The sequence below is a fragment of the Protomyctophum parallelum genome, assembly GCF_964188405.1.
Source record: "Protomyctophum parallelum genome assembly, chromosome: 3".
In the NCBI taxonomy this organism is placed as follows: Eukaryota; Metazoa; Chordata; class Actinopteri; order Myctophiformes; family Myctophidae; genus Protomyctophum; species Protomyctophum parallelum.
Window position 1 is genome coordinate 53,840,067 of NC_139698.1, and position 10,569 is coordinate 53,850,635.

The 10,569-nt window shown below is 51.3% G+C and overlaps 1 protein-coding gene across 1 annotated transcript in view; it reads left to right on the plus strand.

Moving 5' to 3' along the window:
• The first annotated feature begins 242 nt into the window (after positions 1-242).
• Positions 243-10,569, plus strand: part of LOC310855587 (peroxisomal ATPase PEX1-like) — a 120,062-nt gene continuing 109,735 nt past the window's right edge. Inside the window, exon 1 of the mRNA XM_083760653.1 lies at positions 243-284. Within this exon, the coding sequence (XP_083616779.1) occupies positions 248-284 (37 nt within the window). The 5' untranslated portion in view covers positions 243-247. The remainder of the gene's footprint in view (positions 285-10,569) is intronic.

Here is a 10,569-nt window from a genome sequence, read left to right on the forward strand (position 1 = left end):
GATGCGTTTTTCATTAATGTAACCTACACTTTTAGAATGTAATACGTCCTTATGAAAAGCGCTCTTTCGGTATATTAATATATTATATTAATGTATTACAGCTGCAGAGAATGGATTTTAAAAGGCTCTGCGTGCCGTGCCTGTGACTCTGGAGCCTACGCTGCAGCAGAAAACCCTGACCTGCGAGTGACTGTCATAAATGGAAGTCCAGCTGTCATTCCGGACCCCTCGCCCTGAGAACTTTTACATGGATGTGAAACTAGAGGACAATATCTCACTCCACGTCTTTGGAATTATTTATTGGGTGAGTACAAACTGAGCGCGGAGCACATTTATGCTGCCCAGGTCTCCTTGCTCACTGGGAGCGGAGGCACCCAATCTATGGATGTGTTTACAGGAATATATGTAATTTATGTATGATCACAGACATTCTAGGGCTAGTACAACTACTGGGAGATGTAGTTCCGTTCAGCTAGCTTAATGATACTTGTAGCTAAGCTGGTGTTGTTCAGAATCTACTAACCTGCAGTGTGTAGATCGATGTCCATATCAAAATCAATGTCCAGCAGTTTGTTTTGTGTCTCCAGCAGAGTTTGTAGTGTCTCCATCTCTCTCTGGAAGAGGTTGACCATGAACTCTCCCACCGCGCTGAGGCGCTCCAACACAAACACTCTGACGCTAAGCTCCACACTACAAACATCAGCAGCGCCACGCTGCTGTTTGTCCACAACAAACAATATCTCCTCTCCCACCGCCGCTAGCTGTTCATTTATCTTCAGCCGTACAGACTCCATTTGACGCTTTTCGCCTCCTTTAGGAGACATTTCCACCAAGCTTTCTGTTCCTACTGTAATATAGAATGTGTAATAAAGGCACAAACATCAACAATTCCCGAGAGACACGACAACATGTTTGACTGGTTCAACAGCGGCCATCGCCGTAATGGAAAACTAGACGCAGTCACGTGACGTGATGGCATCACGTGATGCAAGCACTTCAGGGTCAAAGGTTTTCCACGCATGCGCAACAAAATAATCCAGGCACTGTTGCCTTAATGTCTTTCGCCCTCTGGTGGTGGAGGTGTGTAATTGTCACAGATAGATAGATAGATAGATAGATAGATAGATAGATAGATAGATAGATAGATAGATAGATAGATAGATAGATAGATAGATAGATTTTAGCCAATTTTTTTCAACCGCCAATCGTCTGACCAATATTCGCCGATTGACGATGTATTCGTGTCATAAAAGTAGAGTGAGAACAGCTCACTGCAGGTCGCAAAAAAGCCAGATCTACAAGCTCTCAAGGCGCCGCGTCCTGCCTGTTTTCGCAGCTCCGTTCGCTAGGCGTTGAGAGCTTGTAGATCAGTCTGTTTCTGCAGACTGCAGCGCAGCTGCGCAGCCAGGGTAACTTGCTCCCTTGACTCCCCGCACCGGTCTGGAGTCGGAGCGGAGCAGCGGAGCCCACAAGCTGCTGTGGCCGGGCTGATCCACACAGGCTCTCAAGGCATCGCGTCCTGCCTGTTTTTGCAGTGCCGTTCGCTACGCGTTGAGAGCTTGTAGATCTGTCTATTTTTGCAGCGCTGGTGTCGGGGTCCGTTCACGTTGTCAATAAAAATAACTTAGATTACAGGCGGAGATGAAGTTCAATCAGTGGGTTGCACCAGTATTGGCTACACGCTAAGCTAATCGCTAAGCTAATGAATGATCCCCGAGCCTATACACTAACACTATAGACAGTTTTTTTATTTTCCCCCACGCCACTCACGGGTGGCGCATTGGGATTGTGATGAGACACGAGACAGCAGTGTGCATTCTGTTGTGACTGTATATTATTAAACTGCATGGGTCTGGACTCCGGAGCTTAAACAACATGTAGGCTACAGGGCTTCCTGCAGGCAGGCTCCCAGCCTTTACTCTGGCCGGCGGCTGCCGTAAGTGCCGTGGCCCGGTGCCCGATGCTGCTGACAGTGCTGAGTGCGGTGACTGAGCATACATTATAACGGAGGAGGTGATTTCCACCCGGCCGCTGTTACTACTTTGCTGGGCCAAATTGATTCACATGTTGCTCACACTTTACAGGTTATCTGGGCTAAATCGTCCCGAGAAATCGCCTAATAAAAATATTCGGCGATTGGATTCGTATATTCGCGATTGACGATGTATTCGTATCGTCACCCAACCCTAATAGATAGATAGATAGATAGATACTTTTTTTAACTGCCTTCGAATCGTAAAATATCTACAACCTCGTGACACGTGACACGCTTTGAGCTAGATCAGCTTTTTGCACATTTGACATTTTAAATCTGTGATTCATTGATATTAATAGGAAAAGGTACTTTGCAATTTTTCATTTTGAATACTTGAGTATGCGTAGGCTACTTTTTCCAACACTGATGACTGGAATCCAACATCAGGGACTCAGGGAGTCTAAATTAGTAGGCCTACCTATGTAATAGACAGTAATTACCTAATAATTATTACTGGCGGTTGATAAGCTGGCAGTTCATGATCTATGCCTGTTTTTCAATTGAGTGCTATAGCGCCACCCTTTGGCCAATGGTTGTGGTCTTTGTCTCTAAGCAGGGTGACATAGCCATATTGCCACATTTTGTGAAAAACAACTGCATGGTTTGACCTGGAGCGCTGTGTATGTATCATTCAAAAGAATGGGTGATCTTCACTGATATACTGCATTCACCATTCACATGGAATCAGGCAAGCGGTAGATGGCAAACAGCAAAACTTGCTGGACGGCACAGTAAAAAGATTTAATATTTTAACATCCGTCCTGTTCCGCTTACCGTCCTGCTCCCGTCCACTAAAATGACTTCCGGTTTGCCATCTACTGCTAGCCAGGGTCAGAGGTCAAAAGGCAGAACACGAAAGTTGTTCGACATGAGGAGACGCATTATGTCTATCCAAGTTTTATTCTTGACGGTCAAACGGAGCTATACCTGTTCAAAGTTTGCATTTTCGATTGAGTGCTATAGCGCCACCCTTTGGCCAATGGCCGTGGGCTTTGCGTTCTCACCGTTTCACATACCCGTCTACCATTGCCAAGTTTCACGAAAACCGACTGCACGGTTAAGCCAGTGATGTATATTTCGATAGCATATTCCTTAACACATGTCATAATTGTACACATAATACTTCAGCCTATAGTTCACATGCAGGGAAGCCTGAGTGTAGAGGTAATTTAGAATAGCAAGTCACTAAGATAGCCTATAGGGAGAGTTTAAGATAGTCAGTTTGCGACAGCTGTGAGATCCTGCTATATAGTGGACATTGTGAAGTTTTACCACACTGAAGAATGCTTTGAAAATAAGACCACCTGTGGTGACTTGTTTACGGAGGCAACAGAGCCTTAAGGGTCAACACACACACACATACACACACCCACAGATTAGGGATGTATAAAATGGAACAGAGAATCAGTTAGAACTGTGAGTGAGGGACAGCAGAGAGAGACAAGGGAAACCTAGGCGCTCTGCCTGGGACGAAGGCCTCAATATGCTGTGACTATGAAATGAATGCTTGTAACCTGTAACTGATTGCTGATCAATAAATGGAAAGAAGGAAATATGCCTGCTTGGACCTCCTATTAATTTTTGAAGGGGCCAGGGACTTCGGGCGTGGCCCCTTAAAAACTAAATTGCATTTCTGGAAAACAGACAAGATAACTACAAAAAGAGACCATAGGCCAAAAAATATGAATTATATATATATATATATATATATATATATAATGGGGCCACCCCCCCCCCCTGCCAAGCAGTAGGATTTGAGTCATTACATTTATTTTGACACTGTTCCATATTGTGAATATTAATTTCTAATCCTTTCTTAGATAGCTGAAAATTTTGAATATTGTATATTTTCTGTAAAATTATAATTTTTTGAATTACATTTGACGCAGTGATGGTCTCATAATATATTTTTTTATCAGGCATGTGCATAGGCTTCAGCCCATCCTTGCTACCTGCGAAACACTACATCTGCAAAGATGAGTGAGTGAGCAATTGTTCAATAAAAATGGCTTTTATAATATTCTTGCCAAGTTTTATTAGCCTTTTGTCTTGAACTTAAATTAATGAATTAACTTTCTCATTATACGTGAGAAAAGGATATCCTACAGATTGCTACTTTATTAACCAGTGGAACCATCGGACAGGGGCTTGCTTGCCAGAATAAGCTGATCTACAAGTTGTAATGCGGTGTGCTACAGACACATTGTTATCTTGTAGATCTGGCCATTTGAAACATGTTAGTAACGTTTCCCGATAGCGACAATAAACATCATCACGTTAGATTAAATGGCGTGTATGATCTACGCGAGGCGGAACCTACATGGTGGAAACGCTTGGTAAAGAGGGAGTCCACTGACTGTCAGGTTCATGAGCTATTCCTTTTATATATATATATTTCACTTGAGTGCTATAGCGCCACCCTTTGGCCAATGGTTGTGGGCCTCACCGTTGAAAGTAGCATCGCCCTCTACCATATTGCCAAGTTTTGCATGTTCCGCGAAAACCGACCGGTTCAGCCATAACTGCTATTTTTGGCTAAAAAAGAAGAAGAAGATGAAGAAGAAAATATAGCTGCAAGCAGCGATAAGACGGGGTCAATATGTGATCGGCCCCCGATTTCTGATCACGTTGACCGGTATGAACTTCAGCTACAAAGATACAAATGCATATTGTAGCTTTGCATGTTTATTTAATCTTTGTATCTTTTGCATCTGCCAATGTGAACGCAGCATTATTTTTTATATAATTTTCATCCCACGATTTTGTAACCCATTTTTCATGTGTCAATGATCTAATGTGATCCTGGGCTCTACACACCCTCCGCCAACCTGGGGAGAGCAACGGACTTGAACTCATGCTTCCTTCATGCCTGAGTGTCCAAGTTGCTCCTTTACACCTGACAGGGGGGAGTTCCCCTGGTTGGACGTAGAGCGCGGAAGGAACACGTTATTCCAACCAGTTCCTTTCCCCTCCATCAGGCTAGTTTAGACCAGGATTACTGCATGTTTTTTGTCAGGGTACTGATGTGTCTTTCTTACAGGGCTCTGTGGATTAATTTACCTAATTCCTTTGTTGAAGTTGCTGTTGGAATGAATAGGAGATCCAAGCAGGCACATTTCCTTCTTTCCATTTATTGATCAGCAATCAGTTATAGGTTACAAGCATTCGTTCCATGGTTTATCTAAGCTCATCTCGCTCAAGAATCGCCTAAGGGTGGCGCCATTTCCATGGTGCCAACACAGAATAAATCCATATACTCACGAAACAATACTGATTGGGTCGTGCAGCTGTCAATCACGGATGTAGCTGCTAGCTCCGCCCCGGAGTCTATAAAGCAGCCCACCAGCCGGAAAGACATCATTCCTGCCTTTTTCTGAGCTAGCACAGATGTGTTTTCTAAGACTACCACTTCCTTAACTCCGTTGAGACTTTTATTCCCCCTGGACGAGTGCTTCACTTGTACCCTGGAATTCGCGGTGGAAACCCGGTGGTCTTACACTCACGAAAACGAAACGCAGTAAGTTTCCGAAACAAAAAAAAAAAAGGGGGCTTTTTTCTGTCAGTGCTGTGAAGCCTCTCGGACATAGCCCCGTTAGCCTTGGCTAACACTAGCTTAGCTTAGCCTAGCTGTTGACAAACGCTAGCTTAGCCTTGGCTCAACCTAACCAGCGTCGGGAGACCTCGCGTTAGCTGTGAAGCCTTGCCTGGACCGTGGAACAAGAGCCAGCCGACGATAGACAAGAAACAGCCGCTCGTCGGAAAGAAGCTCAGCCCGGCGATCCGCGGAAGTCAACCTGCACTGCTCTGCTAACGGTGAGTTGATAAACCTCCGCTTTGCAACCCCAGTTAGCTCTGTTTTTTTCCCCTGTTTCTCTACACTATTGTCGGAAGCTTTGAGGGACCCTACTAGCTAAAACGCAGTTTTCACAGACTCCCTCGGCCCGCGCTGACCCACGTTCTTTCCCGCTACGCTGTGTCGCAAGACTCTTCGGCTCGGAAAGCTCTTTCCCGCCACGTTGTGTCGTAAGACCCCGTCGGCTCGGAAGCCCGTTCCACGACTATCACAGGCTCCCACACGGCCGCAAGGCCTAGCGCTAGATTGGCGACGCACGTTGCTCTGTGTCGGCAGACCCTAGCTACTAGCTAGCTACTATCTAGCTGCCCTCTGGCTACTTCTAGCCTCCTCTAGCTGCTTTCAGCTACTCCTGTTGCTTCTAGCTACCTTTGACTACCCCTGGCTCTTGGTGTGTGTTTCTGTAGCTGTTTATAGCGATTTCTAACGTCATCTAGCTACTTCTAGCGGAATCTAGCGGATTCTAGCGGATTCTAGCTACTTTTCCTCCAGACCTCTGGAGAACACTGCGCTTGGCCTACGAAACTCTCTCCTTGTGTCGGAAGACCCTGGTTGGTTTTTTTCTAGCCTCTTTACACCTCAGTGGATAGTTGAAAAACGACACTAGTCAACATGGCTACTGGCAGTGACACTACGCGGCACGACCAGACCCAGGAGGACCGTGAGCGGATCTGTTTCAGTCGTACCTGTAACAGAACCCTGGCGTCAGACGACCCGCACACCTCGTGCATGTTCTGTTTAGGCCTTGAGCACGCTCGCAGCTCTGAGGTCCTGACCTCAGAGCTGCCCTGTCCCGCCCTGCCGTTGATCCTTGGCCCTCCCTTCCTACTCCCAGTGGTAGGATCCCTGCCAAGTCCGGCTCCACTGTGACCAAGCCTAAGGCCCGCCCTACGGCAACGGTCACGGGACGGGATTTGACCATTGGGTCTAAATCACCGACCAGGAAGGCGCCCAGGATAGCGACGAGGAGGGCCCCATCCCTCCGTTACGAGGAGGAGCCCTGCGAGGACGCACGGGCCAGACCACAACCGGCGCCTAGACGTCGCCAGCCGGCCGCGTCCTTCACCAACGCCTGGACTGACAGAGCCGGAAGGGCCCGCAGTCCTGACACTTACTACAGCTCCGCCGGTGCTGCTAGAGCCGGAATGGCCGGCAGCTCCGCCGGTGATGTCTATCCCCCACAGCGTATTAACGACAACTGGGGCGAGGAGATGGAAGAGGTGGATCCTCGAGACGACCTGCCCTCATACCAGGATCCCCATACGGAGGATTTCACGGTCCTCGACGAGGTGTACTCCGACGACGAGGACGACAGGTCCTCTGACCCCGACGTCATCCTGGACCGTGACGTACGCTTCGGTGACCTACCGGACACCGACCAAGCGGACCCGGACAACCTCCCTCCACTGGATCTCCTCCCTCTGGACAAGGCAGACATTGTGGAGGTGTTCATGGTGGCGGCCATCAGGTGTGGCCGTGCATGGCCAACAGCGGCGCCCCCTCCACCAGAGGAAGAGGAATGGGGATCACGCCTCAGACAGACCGCCAAACCGGTCCCTCGAGTCAAACTTCCCTTGGCCCAAGGTTTCAAAGCCCACCTGACAGCCATGTGGAAGGAGCCGCTGACACCGCTCCCCATGCCGCGCCGCGTGGGCCTCTCCCTGGACACTGAGGACATGCCCACGGTGGGCCTCGACAAGATGCCGGCCATCGACAGGATCATGGCGGCTTTCCTCCTAGACCCCTCCTCCTCCCATGTCACCCCACTGTCCAAGGACCCAGTCCTGACAGATAGGAAGGACAGGGAGGCTTCCGCAGCCAATGGGAGGCTCTACACACATTTGGCATCGGCTGGCAGGCACCTCAATGCCGCCCTCCTGCTGCAGGGGTCTCTCACGAGCCTGCTGCTGGAAATGGGGGACTCCCCATCTCCAGAGCAGATGGCAGAGGTTCGTCGTCTCCATGACGAGTCTGTAGACTTCGTCCACACCGTCACAGAGCAGGTGGGGAGAGCTATGACTCTCTCCATCATGGCGGAGAGGGACAGATGGCTCGACGTCTCTCCAGACCTGCCTGCAGAGACCAAGGCGAAGCTCCGGAAGGCGCCCATCAAGCCTGGTGGCCTCTTCGAGGGGACACTGGAGGAGCTGGCTCTGACCTGGGAAGGCCAGAAGAAGGGTCGTGAGACCCTTGCTGCCTACGCCGCTCCGGCTCAGCGTACACGCCAGCCTTCGCGCCAGTCCTCCCGCCCACCTACGCGCCAACCCCAACGCACCAGCGGTGGTAGGGGTGGTCGCTCTAGCTCCAAGCCCCGCCGGGAGAGGACAGGAGACCAGCAGGCACCGTCCGGTACCTCGGCCAACGCCCCCAGCCGTGACAGACGCCCGGCTGGGCGTGGCCGCGGCCAACCAACCCATGGCCCCAGACGAGGCCAGGGCAGAGGCCGTCGGGAGCCGCAGAACAAGTGACACCGTCCCCGTCCCAGGGGAGACGAGACCAGACGTCTCCCCTCCCCCCCCGAGCCTGGATTCGAGTGTCCTTCCCACACTCAGACCGCCCAGGAAGAGGCGGCGGCTCATGATGCGGAGCGTCACCACGGGTGCGGCCGTTCATCAGAATGTTGTTGTTCCAAATGTTGTAAATGTTTATTTTCCTGTAATAAAGGCCTTGATGCCATTAAAAACAAAACAACAACAACAACATCGGGGGGACATGAACCCACTGCCAGGAGTAGCCCCCGGGCTCTCCGACACAGTGGGGCGGGACCTTGGCCTTGTGGCGGGCCTAAACGCCACTGGCAGGACGGGTCATGCCGAAATTTTCTCTGGTCCACCAGGGGGCGCCAGCCCTGCGCGACGACGCGCTCCCCTGGCGATGGAGAACCCCCTTGCGCGTCGCCTGACACAGTGGGAACTGTGCGGAGCGTCTCCTTGGGTTCTCCGCACCATAGCGAGAGGTTACAGGCTCCAGTTCGCTATGAGACCCCCTGCATTCGGAGAAATCCTCTACTCCGATGCACGCGGCGAAGCGGGTCAGGTTCTCCAGCAGGAGATCAACTCTCTGCTGGAGAAGAAGGCTGTCAGAGAGGTACCCCTGAGCCAGAGTCGCAGCGGGTTTTACTCACGCTACTTCCTGGTCAAGAAGAAGGGGGGGGGGCTGCGTCCAATCATGGACCTACGAGCTCTCAATCGGTACCTCAAGTCCTTCCGCTTCAAGATGCTGACAGCCAAGTCTCTTGTGCGCTCTATACGCATGAACGACTGGTTCACATCTATAGACCTGAAAGACGCCTACTTTCACATCCCTATCTACCCACCTCACAGGAAGTTCCTGAGGTTTGGTTTCAAGGGGAAGGTGTACGAATACACGGTTCTCCCCTTCGGGATGTCCCTGAGCCCCAGGGTGTTCGTCAAATGCACCGAGACGGCTCTGGCCCCTCTGCGGCGACGAGGTCTACGTGTAGCGAGCTACATCGACGACTGGCTTCTGAGCGCAGACTCGCCACAGGAGGCACTATGGAACACCACTCGGGTGGTGTCCCATATGTCCTCCCTAGGGTTCACCATAAATCACGAGAAGAGTGTTATGGTGCCCGCCCAGTCGATCAACTTCATAGGCATAGCACTGGATTCAGTCTCCTTCACGGCTCAGTTGAGCCCGGAGAGGATCGACGCCTTCCTGAAGTGCGTGGCCCTGTTCCAGAGAGGACACAGACTGCCACTCAGAATCTGCCTACGTATGGCGGGACTGATGGCGTCGGCCATCTCCCTGGTGCGGTTGGGCAGACTCCACATGAGACCCTTTCAGCGCTGGTTGAGGTCTCTACGGGTGCCCACCAGATTCCTCTCGCGGCGAGTGACAATCTCCGGGGAATGCACGCTCGCCCTGAGATGGTGGTCGGACAGACGGATCCTGACGGAGGGAGTCCCCCTTGGTTTACCGTTGACCAGGAAGGTCGTCACTACGGACGCGAGCCTGAGTGGGTGGGGGGCCACCCACGAAGGCAGGTCGGCCAGAGGGATATGGGATGGAACCTTGAGGTCCGCCCACATCAATTATCTGGAACTCCTAGCGGTCTTCCTCGCGCTGCAAGCGTTCGAGCCGCTCATACGGGGTTGTCATGTCCTCGTCCGTACCGACAACACGACAACGATGTGCTACATCAACAGGCAGGGTGGACTGAGGTCCTTACGCCTGCACACGTTGGCATACAGGCTTTTGACTTGGTGCGACGGGCGTCTTCTGTCACTGACAGCCTGCCACGTCCCGGGACTACTGAACGCGGGTGCAGACCTGTTGTCCAGAGGTCCCCTCCGTTACGGCAACTGGTCCCTACACCCGGGTGTAGTGGAACAGATCTGGGACAGGTTCGGGACTCCGGTGGCAGACCTGTTCGCTACAGACGAGAACAAGAAGTGTCCACTCTTTTTCTCCTTGACGGGCTCGCCAACGTTGGGACTGGACGCGATGGCACATCAGTGGCCTCGGGGCCTACTCTATGCCTTCCCTCCACTGGAGCTGATTCCCTTCACCTTAGCCAGGGTGAGGGTTCAGGGCTCGAACGTGCTACTAGTGGCTCCAGCCCGAGGGTCCTGGAGACAGGACATATTTCCCCTCCTCTACGACCAGCCTTGGCAGCTCCCTCTGTGGAGGGATCTGCTTACCCAGGCGGGTCGCGAGA